This window comes from Neospora caninum, chromosome V, assembly GCF_000208865.1.
Source record: "Neospora caninum Liverpool complete genome, chromosome V".
NCBI lineage: Eukaryota > Apicomplexa > Conoidasida > Eucoccidiorida > Sarcocystidae > Neospora > Neospora caninum.
Genome location: NC_018391.1, coordinates 641,374 through 661,450, shown reverse-complemented (window position 1 = coordinate 661,450; position 20,077 = coordinate 641,374). Strand labels below are relative to the sequence as shown.

Genomic DNA, 20,077 nt, shown 5'->3' with positions numbered 1-20,077 from the left:
CATGTGCAAATATACAGCCTCCGCATCAACACGCGTTTAGGAAAGAGTAAATGCTCCCTGCCCTTCTGTCATGGCGACGCTGAGGCGAAGACGCAGAATCTGTTTGCTGGAATACTCGGGCAGCTTTATGTAGTTGGTGCACGTCATCACTGACGGAAGAACGTCGTCGCACGTCGCGCCTTCCCCTCCGTTCTCTTGGGGCTTACGGACCACCTTCATCAGCGGCCTGGACACAGAAGAGACGCGAAGGCAACGACTAAAAACAGTGAGGCCAAAAAGGAGTCTGCACAGCGGTCGCTGCAACAACAGAGGAGCCGGAGAGAGGACGGGCGACAGAACCTTTTTTTGACGGGCGCGGAGACGGCGAGAAGAGGAAAGCAAAGGGAGGTGCCGAAAAGAGATACGACGGGAGGGCGACTACAGAAGGCGACACACCTTAACCAACATGCAGAGAACCGAGGACAGAAAAACACAACGAAACGCCTTTTATTCGATACGCAATCCGTCAAGCGCCTTTAGCAACCGACAACGGAACCCCTTTTCGGCGGGAACCAAAGGCTACGACTCTCGTCAAGGCAACGGCCACATGACCCGACGCCCGGAGCTCAAAAACCTTTCGAAGAACCGTTCTGCCACTTTTTTCTGTTCATGTCGAATGGGAGCAAACTGAGTTGCGTGGCGGGGGGGGGGGGGGGGGCAAGGAGAGAGAGTGAAGGTCTGCACCAGAACCGTCTCCGCCGCTGTCCACCGACGAGTTCAAGGTGCCGCAAAGCGTTTTCTCCATTGCCATGTGAAGCGATGATGGACACAGACAGCAGAGCTCCTTTCGCGCCGATCAGAGAGCCTTGCCGTAGAGCCGCCCACAACACTCCACAGACCCACGACGAGCAGGCAAACCCGACGTTTCTTGTCGGCTCAAGTTTTCCTAACTTACCGGAGAGAAGCGAAGCCTCCGTGAGGCAGGACTGGCGTCCCCGTGGCGAAGCGAAGGAAGCGGCGTCGCTCCTCAACAGAAAATTCAGTCAAAACTTCCAGGAAGGCGATGTACGTTGCACTCGAGGCAGTGAATCTGGAAACCGAGGGCCACAGCGAAATGCAAGGACAGATCCAGCGAAGGCAACAACAAAACGCGAGGCTCAAAGAACGAGCCCCAGCGGGCTCGGGCTCATGGCCAGAAGCACTGTCCATGAAGACGAACACGCGAGATTGTCCCGCAATGATGCACACGAACCTCTCTCTCTCTCTATATATATATATATATATATGGTGCATAACGCATGCTCTGAGTCCCGGTAGCAGCATGCAGTTAGGTGCATGCAGCTAGGTGTACACAGGGAGGACCACGAGCAGGTGCCCGGTCGGCCGAGCCTTTGCATTTTCCAAAGATCCAGAGATGAAAAGAAACCCGTTTTCGGACTGCTTCTGGTCACCTCATTCGTGGGGCTCACCCGTGGTCAGGGACAATGTGCGCTCGAAGGTGTTCCATGTTCCAGAAGCGGCTGTCTCCGATTCTGCCGCCGCCACCAAAGACCACGTAGGCTCTCTCTTGCGGGGAGAAAAGCGCCAAGCTGGAGAGAGGAATGAATGTGCTGATCCCGTACCGGAACGCGTAAGCCTGCAGAGAGCGGGAAGACAGTGCGGGAGAAAAAGCTCCAGAAAGGAGAAGGACACGCGCAGGAAGGACAAAGCCCTGGAGACAGGCAGAAGCGACTACAGAGAGGAACGGCTACCAGTGGATCGCATCAAAAAACAGCAGGGAAGCCAGAGCGGGCGAGACTGGAGAAGAGCGCGTCGCACGGGGAAGAACACATGAACGCTGGGCAAGAACGTACCTGTAGCAGGACGCCCTCCAAAAGGACAACTTGAATGACGCGGTGTATGTATAGGTCGAGGTTTTCGTTACACACCGCTATCTCACTCCCGCCTTCAACCAGTTCGATGTCGGTTCCTGAGAGATGCGGGCCGCGAAAAGGATAGACACGCACATATACAGCCCGTGCACCGTTTCGCAGGCCTCGCGTTCCTCACCCTGTCATGAACCGACACCCTCTAGCTGTCTATGTCACTGCTGATACGTTCACCTGTGTATATGACTGCCGGTACACACACCGCAAAGAGAACTGGACTTCCCTCACAGAAAAAAGCCAGAGAAAGCTGACGGCTCAGAGGCCCAGGCATCCACGAGAAAAACGAGAGACGATAGGCCACCACCCGCACGTTTATTTTTTCTTGTACGTTTCCCACAGCTGCACAAAGACGTGAGTCCAAAAGACAGGCGTGTGGCGTAGAGAGCACGGCTGTTTCGGCCCCAGACAAACGGCGGGGTTTGTGCTTGCCAGTGCATGCGGGCCGCTTAACCCTCTCTTGCACGAGCCCGACCGCGCTGTGTGTTTCCGTCTAGAAATGGGGGGTTGCGTTTCGCGCAAGCGCTAGACAATCTCCACGTTTTAGCGGGGAGGTGAGCTGCGGGGACTCGCGTTTTCGCGGATGGTGGTGTTTACCCGGAAGCACAAAGACGAGAGCAAGGTCCTCGACTTCGTTGCCTTCGCTGCGGAACCGAAGCAGGTGCTGCATGCTTCTCGCCAGCTGCTCATCCACGTCGTTGAGGTCGGTCAAGCCCAGCGATTCAGCTTTCACGCACGCGCGACACAAACGCCGGGGCTGCCTTTGCTGTGCATGTTCTTCCAGTTTCTCGTCCTTTCGCCTCTCCTCTCTCCGCGCCTCTCGCTCCTTCTCTCGCTTTGTCTGAGCTCGAGTCCTTCTGACCCGCGTCGTCTCGTTCGCGTCTTCGCGTCTGCCTCGCCCTTGCTGCTCGGCGCGCTCCCCGTCCCTGGCCTCCAGCGAGCCCGAGAAAGCGAGCGGCAAGGCCCCGCAGGTGCAAACTTCCCTTTCGACAACGAGGCGCCAGAAGGCAGGGTGGAGACGCAGGTCCACCGTGAAGCTTCGTCCGTCCAGAAGCGCCTTCGCCGCAATCTGCCCCAGCAGCTTAAACAGAAGGAACACCTTGTCTTCGTTCGTCGGCGCAGCGCTAACTAGCGACGATGAAGAAGGCGGCGCAGGGGAGGGCGGCGAGGAACGCGGAGAAGAAGCTAGGGGGGTGTTGCGAGGAGAGAGCAAAGAGAGACGGCAAGAGTTCGGAACCTGGGCTTCTTGCGTCTTGCGTTCGCGTCTGCTGTCGGTCGCCACGCGCTCCCGTGCTTCGCCCTCGCCTCGAGAAGACGCAGCAGCCTCGCCGGCCGACTGTTCGCCTTCTCCCTCGCCTCGCGACTCCGACGTGGGACCTGGTGTTGTGCGGCCGCCCTCCTCTGGCGCCTTCGGTGCGACCGGCGTCGAGGAAGAAGCACAGAAAGAAGACACAGACGAAGAAGACACAGACGAAGAAGACACAGACGAAGACGACACAGACGAAGAAGACAGAGACGCGGCAGAGGCAGAAGAGCAAGGAGACGAAGAAGAGGAAGCCGGACTCGCAGCTGCAGCTCTGACGGGAGACGAAGAGGACCGGGAAGGCAACATGCTTCCCGAAGAACCCGACGACGTGAGAGGAGAGCACTCCGGCTTGCGCAGCAGACTGGGAGAGAGACGGGCAGTGACGAAGGTGTACGGGAAGGGGAAAAAGCAACCGTCAGAGCTCGCCTCGCGGAACAGCCGCGGCACTGTGTGGGTTTGAAGAGCTTCCAGAACCTGTTGCAGGGAAGCGAAACGCGCGACACGAAAGGAATCGAGAAAAGGCGGATGATCCCGGCGGTGAGACAAAATGCGCGTCAACAGGAGCACGTAACCTCCACAAAAACGGACGTCATTCGCTTCTCAGCTCGGCGATCCTATCGCTAGCGTGCACACATTTCAGCCAAGCCCCCGAGTGGTCAGTCTCACATTTATCGGCTCGAAGCTCCGTGAACACTTGGTTCCCTGTCACACATCCGAGGCAAACGGTGCTCGACCGCAGAGGCGGCGTCCTCGCCCGTCGGCTCTACCGCTTTTTCGTTCGCGCCACGACGGCGACTTTCATCCTTCCACCCGGGTGCACGCTCTTGAGGCCCGCGACAGTGGAATCCCTTTGAAGCGTTTTCCCGATTTTAAGACCCATTCGGCTCGGTGCAAACGAAAGAGGCAAGACGGCGACCATTTGCTCTACGAACACAAACGCGGCCATCCGCTGTGTGGCTTTACAGTAACGCCGCGCTGACTCGCCAACAGGAACTTCTTCATCTCTCCTCTTCTTTTCCGCTCTCTTCTTCATTTCGGCTCTCTTCTTGTTTTCCGCTCTCTTCTTCATTTCGGCTCTCTTCTTCTTTTCCGCTCTCTTCTGCATCTCCTCTTCCCCTCTCTTCCCCAGTCTCACCTCTGAATAAAATTCAATTGTCGGACCCGAGCCGACACCTTCCTCTCCAAAGTACTCAACCTCCAGCAGCGGTTGCTGCTGAGACGCCACATTTCCGCCGACGCCGCCCCTGCCGCTGGAACTGTAGAGCAGCGAGTGGAAGTGCTCCATCACCTACGGAAAGACACGACGTGGACCTCTATCCACATCTGTAGCAGAATTCTGTATTTACATGTAAATCTAAGAGAATCATAACTAATCCACCAGTAAGAATAGGTAGAGTAAATACGAACATAAGAGCAGAAAAGATGATAGACCAAACGCGTAAGATACAGTTTTTTTCTCCTGCAAAAAAAGCACGCGGCGAGAACAGGCGTATATATCTAGATGTACGTATCCACATATGTCAAAACGGACGTGTGTACTCGCCCTTCACTTGTGGCGCTGGTTCTGCGTTACCGCACATCCACAGGCACATATATATATATATATATATATATATTCACATACGAGCGAGGATATGGGATTCGATCCTTCAAGTAGTCAGATGAAGAAAGCGAGACTTGGAAGCAGCGTGGTGGTGCCTCGCTTTCGGGATCTCCCTCACCGCAATGCGTCTACACGTACGGGCCCACGCGGGGGGGTATGTATACAATCGATGATTAAACGAAGAGATATACCAACATCTACAGTAGATTAAACGGTCAATGCCCCTCACATATATCTCTCCACACACACCGACACGGTCACGCTACCTCACAGAAACTCCTACGGGCACCAGAAAGGTAATTTCTGCCAGCCGTGCCCGTGTCGAAAAGCAGTGTTTTTTGCGTTCTCACCTTGAAGGCGCTGTCGAGGATACGCGTGCGGTGAATCTTCACCTTGGTTCGAGGAAGGGCAACAGCCTGAACATTGCAAAAGGCGAAAATGGGAAAACGCCCCTTTGGCTGCGGCCTGTGTAAAAAAACCTGGACCTTGCACCTGTTTTCCCCCACTCCTTCGCCTGCGCACCGCGCGTCATCGAGTGTACATACACCGCCGCGGTGCCCGCCGGTGCGCGCAGCTTCGAAACCGCGGCTGCTCACACCTCTCTCCTCGTGCGTTCGCTGAGCACTTTTGCCGCGTTTTGCCCTCGCGCTCGGCGCGCGCGCAAATCGTGTCATTTTCAGTCTTACCGTCTCGAGGTCTGCGACGAATTCCTGTTGCTGCCGTGGACTGCTTTTGATCTGAGAGAAGACGCGCGCGACGAGCGTGACCATCAAGGCCCGACTCGTGGGGTCGGTCCCGCCTCCGTGCACGCCGGAGCCGGTGCTCCCCCGGTTCCCCAAGGGCGCGGCAGCCAGGGCGAGGGGGGCGAATCTCGAGCTCGACGCGGAGTTTCCGCTGCGCTGGGGGAAGAGCGAGGAGGCGAGGCTCACGCCGCTCGCTCCGCCCCGCGCCGCGACGTGATCGATGGCCTCGCGGACGCGTTCCCCGAAGCAGCACAGCGACCGGTTCAGCCCGAGGGACGCCTGGCAGAGATACAGCATGCGTGCAGAGAAGGGAAAGAGGAACGAACATCCCCGCAGGAGCCGCGACAGCCAGAGCGGCGGGCACAGACTGAAGACGAGGGCCGGATCTGAGAGAACTTGGAGAAGTTTGAGGGAGAGTGCGCTGCTGGTGAAGAAGCGACTGAGTTGCGCCTCCGAGAGGCTCAAGATGGACGGCGCGCTCTGCTTGAACCGAAACGCCGAACCCGAGGAATGCGCGTCGGCAACGTCGCCCCACCGCCGCGTTCGCTTGCTCGACTCAACCGACAAAGACCCGTCGCGACCTGCGCCGTCGTCCACGGAAAGCGGCGGGCGCCGCGCGAGAGAAGCGAACGCCGAAGACGTCAGTGAGCCGTGCGCCGCGGGAACGCACGCGTGGCCGCACACAAAGGCAGTCTCCACGTGGCCTCGCCGCAGCGCCTTGACCAGGTGGTGAAGCAGCGTCAGGAGAAAGACGAGCGAGGCGGACGTCCTGTCCCGGGCAAAGATGTCGCTGAGCGCTGCGTCGCCGAAAAGCGGCGTCGCGCTTCCGGCCGGCTCACCCGAGCGAGAAGAGAGAGGCGCCTGCAGGGCGGCGTCTGCGCAGGAGCGGCGGTCTTGTCTCAGCGATTTCCGCGAGCAAACGAGCTCCGCGGCTTCCTGCGCTCCCGCGCACAGCAACAGGTCCCGGCGCGGCGGCGCTGCGGCCGACCCACGCAAAAAGGCCATGCATGCCACTGCGTCTTCAAAGGCCGAGATGAGGGAGCATTCCAGAATCTTGGACGCAAACGGCGGCGGGCCTTTTCCCGCCGCACTCGCCTCGTGATCGCGTCTTCGCCGCTCCGGCGTGACGCAAACTTCCATCGAAGACGCCGGCACCGCCAAAGGCGCCAAAGGAGTCGGCGGGCGGGCGCTGTGCCTTGGCGAGGGCGTCGCACGCGACCCCGCGGCCCGCGTTTGTACAAACGAGCGGAAGTCTGCGAGGAGCCGTCTGGAGCCGAACACCGAGTCGACGACCGTGCACAAAAGCGGCGACTGCCGACCTTCGAGGAGGTCTTTTTCCCTCTGCTCCTGTTCGCGCAAGAACGCAGCGTCTCCGCTCGCCGTCTCTCCTCCGTCAGCCGCCGCCGGCCCGGACGCAGGCGCGCCGGGAAGTGAAGAACACGGCGTGCACGAGGAAGACCCAGAAGAGGAACAACCAGAGGAGGAAGGCCGCGACGACGGGACTGCGTCCAGGTTTCCATCGTTTCCTTCGCCCCCCGAGACCGTCTCAAAGGGTGTTGAATCGGATCGGTCGCTCTCGTCGTGCGCCGCGAGTACCTCGTACTCGATCGCGTGGCGCGCATCCCACAGCGCCGTGTACTCTTCTGCTGTCTCTTCTGTCTCTCCTGTCTCTTCTCTGTCTCCTCTCTGACTCTCCACGCCGCTCGACTGCCCTGGATGCACACTGGGCCGCGGGCAGTTCCCTGGAGAGCCGGGATGGCAGGGGAGAGTGGGGAGGTCGGCGTCGGCGGCGACGAGGAACCTGGCGTTCAAGTCGAGCACGGCGTACGCGGAGGGATGCCTTTCCTGCTTTTCGCTCTCGTTCCCGCCTTCGCGGAGAAGCGCCTCTCTGGCAGTTCTCGAAACTGAGCCGTCGCCGAATTGGACGCACGACGGAGGCGCCGCAAACTGCGCCTGCGTGCGTCCTTCCGGCTCGCGGCCTTCGCCGTTCCGCTGGTGTGTCCCCTCCGCGCCTGCGCCAGCAGCCAATGGGGCGACCGTGGCGAGCGGCAAGGACTGCGAGGCGTCGAGTCGCCCTTCCACGGCGCGGGTCTCCGTTCTTTTCCCGGCCTCGCCCCTTCCCTCCGCGTGCCGCTGCTCCGCGCACTGTGCTAGGCCGCGGGGAACCGCGGTGGATCGGGGAAGGCGCACGGCATGCGTCGAAGGGAAACAGCGGTTGTAGCGACAGAGCGCCTCCGTCAGCGTCATGTGGGGCGGTACCGGAATGCCGCCCACGAAGAGTTGAAGGGCGTTCTTCTTCGCTGCCGGTGCGCCAGGTGCGAACGCGAGGGAAGACGAAAGCGGCGCATTCTTTCCCGCAGAAAAGAGCGCCCGCGGGCGAGAGCCGAAGCGCCACGCCAGGCGACTCGAGAGACCCGCGGAACCAGAAGAAGAAGAGAGAGGCGACGCAGCTGGAGCGTCAGAGCCAGAAGACCGTCGCGAGGGCTCGGCGCCGTCTCGGGCTGCGGGGCGGGAAACGGCCGGCGAAGAGGACGGGAAGAGGCTCGCGGCGTCGGCAGAGAGGAGACGCGACGTGGACCGATCACACGCGAGAGAAGAAGCATCGGGAAACGCGACCTCCAACTCGGTTGTTTCCAAATCTTCATCGTCTGTCGAGCCGAAACCGCTGCTGGTGTCTTCCGGCCGCTCCAGAGAAAACAGTGCGCCTGTCTCTTCGTCTTCTCGTCCCCGCCGGGCCCTTAGCGATCGCCTGTCTCTCTCGCGACGGCGCACCAAATGCGGCAGATCGTCCTCTTCGGAATCGTCCTCGTCTTCCAACACGCCACACACGCTGTCTGCCATCTCTTCTTCCGCGTCTTCATCTTTCGCGTTCCTCTCGCCCGCCACGGAGCTCTCGAGTCTGCGCGAAACCTCTGCGGAAAGGAGAAAAGATCGCGCGCGGCCGAAGGTGCAAGGATGGAAAAGGAAAGAGAAAAGGCACAAAAAGACACAAAAAGACACAAAAGGACACACACTCTCTCTCGCGGACCTGCGCGCTTGTCGACGCCGCGGAACAGCCGTGCAACGCATGACACATGGGGGGAAACGCAGTTGAGACGAGACGCAGTGCACGCACACAGCAGGCGCAGAAAGCTAAGACAACGCAGGAAGACAAAAAAGCAGGGGGGCGGAGATCTCACGCACTCCCACGCACGCAAGAAAGGAACACGGCCACGCGCTAGGAAACCTGAACAGCCAAGCCGAGAGCCGCCAGGAACAGGTTTTCGAGGACCACAGGCTGAACTCGCGAGCCCAGTCTCCATCTCTCACCGCTTCTCCGTTGGGTGGGCGACACTGTGTCCTCGTTGGCTGCGTGCGGGGAGTGCGACGAGTCGCGTCTTCTCTCCACGCCGTCTTCTGGCGGCTTCGCCTCCTTCGTCTCTTCCGTCTTCGCGCCTGCCGATCGACGCATCGTTTGTGGGACCGCTTTCCCTTCCCTTCCGCGTGAGCGACTCGGGCCTCTGCCTGCGCGGCAACTCATCGTCCCACGTACTCCCGACCCCTCTTTCTGTCTCTCCCGGCGTCGTCTCCCTTCTTCCCTTCCTGCGTCTTCTGGCCGGGCTGTCTGCCGTTCTCGTCTCCTTCCGACCGGCGTCGCTTTCTCCTCTTCAGCCTCTTCTGCTCCTTCTTTCTTCTCAGCCCCGCCTCTACCCGACGCGCCTCTGCTGAGTGTCCTTCTGGGACGCGACGAGCCTTCTCCGCTCCTCCGCTCGCCCGTTCTCTCGTCCGCTCCCTGTCCGTCCTCTCCCTCCTCTTCTTTCTGGAGCTCGGCTTTGTCAACCCTCTCGTCCTTCTTTGCTGCAGCCACTTGGTCACCAGCCGCCTCTTTCTCCCTGTTCCCTCCCTGCGCCTGTTCTCCGCTGTCCCCGCCGTCTCCCTTCGGCGACCGCGCAGAGGCCTCGGACCCCACAAAGGGCCCTAAGCTGGACCGCGGCTGCGGCGAGGCGTGGAGATGCGCGCGCTGAGAGTAGGCAGAGACGGCCGTGTAATTCACTTCCCGTGCGGCGTACGCTTCGATACAGCCGATCGATGCCTGTCCATCCAGCAGGTAGTTGAACTCGGCCCGCGCCTCTCGGCCGTCTCGGCGCTCGCGTTCCCCGCCCTCGAGAAGATGCCTGCGTGACGCGCCCCGCAAGCCCCCATTGCTCGCGTACCGCTGGAAAGCCGAGGAGGCAAAAGGAGAAAAGAGAGATGAGGGAAAGACTCCTACTCTCGTTCGTCCCTCTGCGTCCCCTCCGACAGCTGACGCGCTCGCGCCTTGCCCGAGAGACGCATTCAGCCGATCAATCATCTGCAGCAGAGACTGCTCGTGGGACGAGACGAAAGACGACGAGGACGAGGCCCCGGAAGCCGAAGAGGCTGGAGACGCGGTCGACGGCGAAGCCGCTGACTGAGACGAGGCGGTCGCCGAGCCGCTGTGAGAGACAGGGGCGAGAGACGATCCCGAACCGGAAGCGAGGAGCGAAGCAGTGAAGCCAGAACGCGAATCGAACGCCTGGGAAGCCCCACGAGACTCGCGAGCCGCCTGGGAAAAGAGGAAGTCGTCCTCATCCGAGATGTCGTCGTCTCCTTGCAGGGCGGCGGAGCGTACCAAGAGCGAAAGCAGGTCCGTGGGGGACCCGGCGGACGTGTGTCCCTCGCCTGGCGACACACCGAGCGACGACGGAAGGATCTGGCGGATCAACGAGGAGAGCAAGGCCGATTCACTCGAGCTCCGACCCTCCGCCCCGCGCGAGGCGTGGGCCTGGCTACCGCCCCTGCGTCTGCGTTCTCTCGCCCTCCTGTGGCCTTTCCTCTCTGTCCCTTCGTCGCGCGAAGACGCTCGTCGAGAGGGAGAGCCTGCGTCGCAAGTTCGACGCGCGTTCCGTTTCGCTTCCGAACTTTTGTCTTCTGTGTCGCCCCGCCCCTCGCTTTCGTTCTCTCCCGGGCCCCTGTCGGCATGCGCCTCCACAGCCGTCACGGCCCTGTCTGGCGCCTCGGCACCTGCTTCCGCCTCGCCCTGTTCTCTTCTTCGCTTCGTCGCCAGGCCTTCGCCGTCCCACGGCGCGCCTTCCTTCTTCTCCCCTCTCTTTTTCTTCTCTCCCGCGCTGCCTCCATCGGGGTCAAGACTCTGTTCTGTTTCGGCCGGCCTCGACGCCTCAGCAGCGAACGGGTCTCCCGTCTCCCCCGCGGTCTTGTCCCCTTCAACCTTGTCCTCCTCAACCTTGTCCCCTGCGGGCTTGCCCGCGGCTGGGGCGAGAGAGCGGAGCCTCTGCGCCCGAAGGCGCGCCTTCTTCCGTTCCTGTGCCGACGGCCTCAGATGCAGAAACACCTCTCTGTGCAGCGAGCTGAATAGCGACACGATGTCTTCCGTTGTCTCCTGGAAAGCCGCCCCCGCCGACTCCGAGGCTCCAAAGCCCAGCGATCTCGCCAGAGTGCGCCTGGGTCTGCCCTTCGCTGTACTGTCACCCTGCGCGTCGTCCCCAGGCGCAGCAGCGCGGCCCTCGTTTTCCGCGGGGATCTGCGGAGAGTGCCGCGAAGCCAAGAGAGACGCGTACGCGGTGGGCAGGCCATAGTAGAGACGCACGCGACGAAACAGCGAATCGCTTTCGCCTCCCGGCTGGTCTCCGTGAGGCAAAAACCCGCGAGAACTGCTCGAGCTCGACCGCGAGGAAGACGCACCCGAAACGCCAGACGCCAAACTCGAGGAAACCACAGAGGCAGAAGAAGAAGCAGAGAGAGAATGTGTAGAAGTCGCAGAGAGAGAAGTTCCAGAAGAGGGTGCACACGCGTGGTCGCCTTCTGGACGGTGCTTTGGTGTTTGGTGAGCGCTCGAGTGTCCCGCGGCAGACGACGGATCGGCTGTCGCTTCGCCTTCGTTGCGCCCTGTGGGGACGCTGGCCGTCAGAGGCAAGGCCCGCGACGAGGGTGACAGTTTGGAGGCTCGCACGCCGCTGCGGTCTGAGAAAAAGCCGGGAGGCGTCGACGGCCGCAGGTGGGGGGGGAGGCAAGAGGAGGTGCCGATGGAGTTTTTGTCGCTCGACGAGAAGACCGTTTGAACGGCGAGACTCGAATTCGCGCGGCCAAGACTCTTCATGCACAGCGACGCCAGCAAGAGCAACAAGCAGCCGTCGGCTTGTGACCAGTCCAAGTCTTCCCACAAAGACGCGCCCGCAGGCGCCTGCGGCGCGAGAGCCGAGGAGAAGGCGAACGCGCGAAGGAAGAGACAGAGGCGATCGTGGAGCACGTCGGCTCTGGACCCTTTTGGTTCGATGTTTTGGTGAGAACGAAGCCGCTTCCTAAAGCCTTCCGTCTCTGTCTCCATCTCGCTTTTCTCGTCGTTCGCCGCAGGCGTCAAGGTGCGTCTCTCTGCCCCAGCAGCCGCGTGCCTCTCTTGTTGTTCAAAGTCCGTTTGGTCGTCGGCCCTCGCCTGCGAGGACGCCTCGAGGCCGCCGAGAAACTGCGCGAGGGCAGCGGCGACGTCCGACACAATGAACTCGAACGCCGACACTTGTTCTTCGCCTTCCAGCAGATCTCTCAAGGCGACAAACGCGTGCCACGCTCTCTCGCGTTCGCCGCCTTCTGGTTTTCCCTCCGCTGCATGCACCTCCACAGAAGCCTCGGCCGCCCCTGGGGAAGCCGCGCCGTCCTGCGCGGCTCTCGGCGCACTCCCGGCCTTCGCCTGGTCGACTGCCTCGCCCGTTTCTTCTGTCTCGCAGGCTGCGAGAAGCGCCGTGACTCTGTGCAGCCTCGGCAGGACTGAGTCGCAGGTCGACGCGGAGAGGGGCGGCAGCGTGGGCTGCTCTAGTTCGGGCGCGTTCTCGAGGCTGCCTGGGTCGTCTCCCACGCGCCTGTCCACGCCTCGTGCGGCGCCGGTCGGCCGCACCGGGCCAGATGCGGGAAGCATGCACGACGCCTGTACACTGGGGAGCAAGAGAATCGACGCACGCATCCACAGGGCGAGGCGGGAGAGGTTCGTGGCGACGTGCCCCGAGGAGGAGAAGGCAAAGCACCACCGAAGTGGGAGACCGGAGGCGTCCGTCTCTTCGCCCTCCCTCTCTTCACTGTCCGCCTGGCCGCGGCACGCACCGGGCGCTGTCTGGCGGAGGTCTCCGCGGGCCTCGCGTAGAGCAGCTGAAGGGGTGCAAAGTTGACGCGCCGACCGCGAGAGAGGCGAAGGCGGCAGCACAGCCGCAGTCAAAGCGGAACCCGAGGGTAACGCAACGAGCGCGCCTGCCTCCACGGCGACTTCAAGGTCTCGGCGAACAAAGGCGATGACGCCCTCCTTGAAGAAGACCGGCAGAAAGACGTGCGGCGCGAGGGTGAGGAGCTCGAGAGTGACGCTCAGAGCTGCCGCCACGGCAGTTGCTGACGGCTTGGTCTGCAGAATGTACGCGAGGAATTCCGCGACTTGCACGCTGTCCAGTTCCGCCAAAAGTTCGTCCTTCAGACTCCGCTGCTCCCTCGTGGGTGCCTCGCTGCCGGCCAGCTTCTCTCCGTCCTTCTCGTCCTTCGCAGAAAACGCGAACGAACGCGCGTCGCCGTCCGACGCGACGCTGGCTGTCAACACGGATCCCAGGAGAAACTGCAGCGTCTCGAGGAGCAGTTCGGAGGACAGTGCGCGGTCGTAAAGTCGCAGCAGGGCGCCAGCAAAAGTTCTCAGGAGCGAGCCGAAGAGTTCAGGTTCTTGCACGAACAGCCTGCTTCGCTCGGCGTCCGGGAGCAGAACGCGCGCGACCTTCCGCGGAGCAGACGCGGCGCGAGCAGACTTTCTGTCTGAAGCTTCTCGGCTCGCGGGGCCCATCCCTGCGGCGACGTCAACCCCGACGGCGACGTCTGGGTTGCCGCCCGCGTCCTCTCCCGCCTTCACAAACGCGAAGGACGAAGCCGGGCGTTTCTTCTTCTTCTTCGGAGACGCGCTGCATGCAGTGTCCACGCGCAAGCTCTCGAAGAAGAGCGGAAGGTTGAAGACAACGGAGGGCAGGAGCGACACCCCCAGGCAGACAAAGCGAAGCAGTAGCATGAAATCCGGACCTTCTCCCTGAACACAAAGAAATCGCAAACACTGCATGTGCATATATATATATATATATATATATATATATGTAAAGAGAGACCAACCGGTCCCCCGGGAAGGCCGCTCTTTCCACATCTTGACGCGCACACCTGTCCATGCAAAGGAATGTATGCGCCTCCCTGCCGTCTCCATTCGCTGTCCTACAGGCAGCGCCAGTGCTTCTACGCACATGCACATATTCACGCAAATCCATACAGATCTACACATATATATATATATATACGCGAATTTGCTTGCAACCAGGTAAATATGTGTTTCTATGCAGATCGACGGGGAGCATGAACCAGGCAGACGCTTGGTGTTATCTCGCGGTGTTGTTGTTCCCCTTCTTTTCGCGTCTCGGCGCACGGGCTGTGTTTTGTTTGAATTCCAAGACGCTGGGTCCCGCCACGCTTGGTTCCGATCTAAGAAACCCCGACCGTGTCTTCCGCGTCTCGGCTTCCGCTCTCACCACTGCATGCATGACTCGGTCGACGCTCTTCCACCTGGCGTCGCGGAGCACCTGCTCGGCGAGGTTCGTGCTGAAGTTGGCGAGAACTGCCAGGGTGTGGGCTGCATCCGTCACGCATGCATTCTGGAGCGAGGCGATCCCTTCTTCTTTCTCTTCGTCCTTGTTCGGCGAAGCCGCTCGCGCGGCGACGACCGCCGAGTCGACGTGGCGGGAAATCAGCGCCAGGAGATTGGGGACTAGCGAGGAGGCCGCGACCTCGGACAGTTCCTTCGCCAAACTCGCGAGACTCGTCTGGTACCTTCGGCCCGCGTCTTCGATCCACCGGAGGCGCTCGTCCCGTTCGTCCCGCGCAAAAACGGGAGACGGAGAGGCGAAGAAGGGGAGACCGGAAGACGAGAAAGACGCGGAAAGCGCGCCGTCGCCCGCAACGCCGTGCGGCCCGAAACGCCGACACAAAAGCTGCAGCGCAGTGGCCGAATCCACGCTCGGACCGGAAGGCTCTCGCGCCGCGCTGGCCTCGGCCGCGGTGTCCGAGGCGGGGGAAGACCGCGAAGACACCAGCGGGGACGCGCCGACGGACGGGCACGGAGGCGAGCACGAGGCCGCGCGGAGATGCAGAGAAACCAGTGAGTCGATGAAACTGCGCCAACATTGGCACGCGTACTGAACACAGACGCACAAGAGACACACACGGACGGTAAGCGACAAGGAAAAAAAGAGACAGGGAGGGAAAGGGCGAGATTTTTTGCACGCGAGAGACACCGAGAGAGCGCGCAGAGCGAAAGGTGTGCGGGTTGTGGAACAAAACACGGGGGGGGGGGGGTGGCGAGCTTCACGCACATCCTGGAAAAACACCAAACACCGTGCAGGAGAACCCGACAGGACACAGGCGCAAACGACAAAGACAACACGATTTTAGATCGGTTGGTCCAGAATATCAAACCTAACACTAATGAACTGAGTTAAATAATACAGGGTTGTTTCATAAATACAATCGGTGAAAGCTCTTTTGATTTCCATGAACGGAGTATCTGGCGCTCGAGTGTTCTTCGAACGGGACGGAAACCCCACCGTCGCAGAAAGTGAGGAAAGGCGACAAAGAAAGCCACGAACTTCACCCCCGCCGCGGTCCCGGCCCCGAGAAAAGCGCGACTCTAAACCCCAAACGAACCCCGCGGCCAGCGATGCAGTCCAGTGTTTCCGAGCGTCCCAGCGCGGGGAAACGGTGTGTACCACGGAGTCCTGAACCGCCTTGGGGCGAGGCGCCGACCCCTCTCGGGTCTCGGAAGCACGACGCCGGCGAGTTGCCCACCTGCACGAGAGTCTCGTCTTCGTACGTGAGGAGCGAAGACAACGTGGGGAGAACTGGCGAGATCAACCGCTTCAGTTCTTCGCGTTGCTGCTCCAGGCGCTTCTCCAGGTACCGCGCAACGCTGTCGGCGGACCCGCCCTCGTCGGCTCTTCCGTCCTTCTCGCGCCTTCGCCACACCGCGCGCCTCTGCGCGGGGCCTTCCGACCGCGCCGAGGGGAGCGACGAGCCTGCAGCCGCTTCCGCAGGAGCCGTGCCCTCGGTGCGCCCCGGGGGGAGACCCTGAGAGACGCTGCGCACCGAGGTGGAGAGCGACGCAGTCGACGCCCACGCTTGAGCCGTCTTGAAGAGGCGCGCGGCGGACTTCATCGTGCGTCTCTGCACATCTAGCGAGAAGAAGTCGAGGAAGGCGAGACAGGCCTGCAGGCCGCCCGAGAGAAAGATGCTCAACGGCTGCTCCTCCGACAGTTTGTCCATGCACTGCAGAAATCGCCAGACAAGAGAGGAAGAAAGCAACGACAGGGAATGGAAACAGGCTCCGGAGAGACACGCGGGGACCGAGGGGAAAGGAGGCACCAAGGGAAAACGCCCGCCGGTGAACAGGCTTGGAGAGAACCTACCAGGCTCTCCTAGCCTTGTGGGGAGGAAGGACACAGCGGAGGGCGAAAAAAGGCAGATGCTGGACCGGGTCAGGTGGGGCGCGATAGAGAGCAGAAAGCAGCGGAAATGCGGCGTGTATAATAGTCACTGTTTCTCTATCTGAATCCGTTTTCAAAAAAATTGAAACCCAGTCTCCAGTCGCAATGCTATGCAACGCTACAAACCCCTGAGACCGTGCGTAGCAAGAGGAGCGCAAAGACGGAAAACGCCGAACAGCAAAGCCGGTGAACGCCGTCCTCGCTCTTTGGTCGGACATTTACCTGCAAAATTTTCTCTGCAAGATCAATGTACTCGATGCTCGTCAGCTTGCTGTTCAGGATGCGCAGATACTGGGCTGCGGTGAACAAAAACCAAACGAAAACCGGCCACGCATGCGCCGTGAAGCCACACGCTCGCCTTCCTCCCCGGCTCGTCGCCCCTCTAAGTTTTTCTCAACATACACAAGCCACGGAGCATACAAGACGCCAACACAAATAAACGGATATATACATATACATAGATACATAGATACCTATGTATATGTAACTCAAAATGTATATAAAAATATAAACAAGTGTATACGGATATAAATATGTATATATGGATATAAGAGTATGTATAGGGGCATAAGTATGTGTATACGGATATAAATATGTATGTACAGAAATACATATGTAGACATGTATGTAAGCACATTTCATTGAGCGGCGCATACGTTTCATCGGCTCACTACACATTTCTTGGGTGGCGACGCCGCATGTATTTTGTGCACTTTGCGCCAGCCCGGCAAGCATCCCCAGAAGCCCCACGCAGAGCAAACGACGCTCACATTCGCCATCGTCTTTGACTTCAGCTGGCGCAACGCTGTCCCCATGGAAATCCCTGCCCCCACATCTACATGCACACACTCACATATATATATATATATATGTATATATATATATATATGCATATATATATGCATGTTTACATATATATATATATATGCATGTTTACATATATATATATGCATGTTTACATATATATATATATATATATAAGCGTGTTTCGTAAAGCAGGAGAAGATGAAAGCAAAGATTATCAGAAATATGTCCAGCGTGGCGTCTGGGAAAGCGCAAATTGGTGTCCATACGTTGTCTGACGATCGCAGCTGCCGCTTGAACGGGGAGGAGGTCGAGTAGGAGGAAGAGGCAGTTCGCGACGAGGAGCAGTTTCTGGACTTGTCCATCTGCGTCTTCGCCGAGGAGCGCGGCCTGTTGCTGCAGGAGCAGGAGATCCTCGTCTCCCATCGCTCCCAGCACGAAATCGTCGTCCGCGCCCAAGAGACCCTCGACGCGGCCTGCTTCGAGGCCAAAGCGAACAGCGAGAGAGCCGAACTCGAACGCGAGATTCCCTGCAGGGCGCGACTGCGTTCGCTGTTCAGCCTCGCCGCTTTCCGTCTCGCCTTCGTCGCCGGCGCGAGCGCCGGAAGCAGCCGCCGAGGCCGGCGCCGCGTGCTCGTCCGCGTCTCCTCTGCCCTCCTCACTGTCTTCGGCGCCTTCCGCGGGCCGCGGAGAGGCCTGCGAAGGCGGCGCTTTTGGCGCAGCCGACGCTTCCGAGCTCTGCTCCGACCCTTCTGTCGGCGTCGGGTCCTCGCTGGGTCGCTGCGAGGACCGTCCTCTCCGGCGTCGCGGCTTGTCGCCTTCGTCGCGCCCCTCCGCCTTGCTCTCGTCGTCCTTGTCTCTGCTCCGCTCCCGTGCCTTCCCGCCTCGCCGCGACCGCGGACTCGCCGCGTGCGGGCCGCTTTGGGCGGGCGACGGGGGCGACGCCCCGGCGGAGACTCGGCGGGCGAGCGAAGGCCGCGGAAAGGCGGAGGCTGCAGGCTTCCCGTCCAAGAGATCAAACAGCGCAGAGACAAACGCCTCGAGGGGGAACTGGCCGATCGACCCTTCGGTCGCGTAGGATAACCACTCCTGGAGATCTGCCAGGCACGCCGTCTGAACAGCCAGAGAGAGGAGACGAGAGAAGAAGCGGCTACGTGGATCTCGCGGCGCGCCACCGCGTGTGAGTTGCGGGAGAAGGCGAGACGGCCGATGAAACAGAGAACCTCTCTTGATTGTTCGCTTTCCGCATTTGAGGAATTCGCAAAGAGGAAAAGGAGGAAACACGAAACACACGCTTCGGAAGCATACGCAACGATTTCCAGAAGCACAGACGCACACACACACACACAAACCGGTATGCAAAGACAAACGCCAGTGAGTTCCGACTCAACTCCCGCTTGCACCTCTCCTCGTGCATATGTAAGCATATTTGCTTGTATGCATGTGTTTTAGTATGTATGTATATATATATATATATATATGTATGTATGTATATATGTATATATATATATATATATATGCACGTGAGTGGGTATGGTATATATATATATATATATATATGCACGTGAGTGGGTATCGCAATGCGAATCACTGTATGCAGTCTTACGTGTTGCGTCGGGTTTGGCTGCTGGAGAGCCTCCAGCATCGCAGCCCACCGGCTGTCGTCAGAGGCTGCTCGGCCGGTGCCGCGGCCCATGACAATGAACCGCTGCATTTGGTCCATGGTACCTTTTGTTTTCTCGCGAAAACGCATGCAAAAAGGATTGACCCCTGTGTGTCTGGGGAATTTCTCGCTGGCTGGGGAAGAACGAGGCGACGTGTTTTCCCCCGTTCTCCGGCAGTCTCCCGTTCGCCGCCGGCGAGAAAAAGGCCGGGGAAAGGAAGGTGGGAAAGAGAGAGCCCAGACGGGCCAAGAGCCTCCCAGCAGCGAGGCAGAGAAGGACGGTGGCGCAAAAAAGGACGCGCAAAACCGTCGCGAAGAGATGTCACAATCTCGAGAGTCACAGGGTGGCTGAACGAGGCCAGAAATGCATAGAAGGCCTTGTACGGCAGGACGCGAAAACGGGAACCGCGAGCATGCGCCACGCAGACGGCGAGATGCAGTGGAGCGACAAGGGGCCGGGCGAAGGCCGGTTGCTTGGTGTCGAAAGAAAATCGCAATTTCACCGGAATGTGCACGCCATTACGCAGCCCGCAGTTCCGAAGTGCGTGTGTTACGTCAGGAAGCGCTTGTTCCTTCCAGATCGAAAACAGCGGTCTGGGTGACTTACGGGGGACCGGGAACCAGATGCCTGGGATTTCGCCGGCGCTGCAAATTTTAACGGAAAGCCCCTGACCGATGTTCACATATACAGAAAAGGAGGTTCTTTGCCCCTGAGTACGTGTTGAAAATTTTCGCGTCAGGCCTAGGCGGCTGCGGCGAAGAACGCCGACGCCCCAACTGCAAAAGATATTTGAATCGGGAGAGACAGACGGCCTGGGAAAGAAAGGGACGTGACCATGCAGCCGTTTTCGGCTGGTCGGCAGCCGCCGTGTCAAACGTTTTCGTTTGGCGATTGAGGAGCTAGAAAAACGGGAAAGCGGGACGGGCGCGACGAGGAAAGGACGCGGAGACACCGCGGGAATGGAGCAGAGGAGTTGACGACGAGGACGCGGGAAAAGTGTGCGCGAAAAACGTCGGAGTTTGGGAATGCGGCCAGCAGGCAACACGGAAGTGGCGAGACAGCCACGCAAATCCCGCTGCGGAGTCAGGCCCAGTCTGCAGCGACGGCAAACGCCGCAGTGCAGGTGCGCCGCCAAGAAGTGCACACGTTGAAGCCGAAAAACTCGGGAAAGAAGAAAAAGACACAGACTCTCGTGGTAAGCAGCCGGGGTCGGCGTGCAACTGTTCATGCTTCCATCCTGTCAAGAACCGGTCGCCCTCCCGACAACGTGTCCTCGCTTTGCATCGTGTGTCGCGAGTTCGGCCTGGGAACTCGAGAGAAAATGGCTACGAAACAGACGGCACAGAACAGCACAAACGCTGACAGAAAGGTGGACGTCCTCGTATGGAAGTCCCAGGCAGAACAGGGGGATTGTCTCTCTCTCTCTCACTCTCTCTCTCTCCGGCGACCTTTTCGCGCGTGCCTCAGTCCCCTAGGAACTCGTTGACTCGGTGTGGTTCC

General features: G+C 59.9%; 1 protein-coding gene across 1 annotated transcript; it reads right to left on the bottom strand.

The window, feature by feature from the left end:
* Positions 1–36: 36 nt before the first annotated feature.
* On the bottom strand, positions 37–18,627 carry NCLIV_012910 (Novel protein (Zgc:63649), related; the record flags this gene model as incomplete). Its single annotated transcript, XM_003881482.1, has 14 exons — positions 37–226; positions 935–1,069; positions 1,449–1,615; positions 1,833–1,948; positions 2,502–3,684; positions 4,127–4,498; positions 5,164–5,229; positions 5,500–8,468; positions 8,866–13,615; positions 14,103–14,765; positions 15,415–15,891; positions 16,332–16,405; positions 17,183–18,026; positions 18,520–18,627. The coding sequence occupies 14 exons, from the start codon at positions 18,625–18,627 to the stop codon at positions 37–39; spliced, it is 12,114 nt and encodes a 4,037-aa protein (XP_003881531.1).
* Between the last annotated feature and the right edge of the window lie 1,450 nt (positions 18,628–20,077).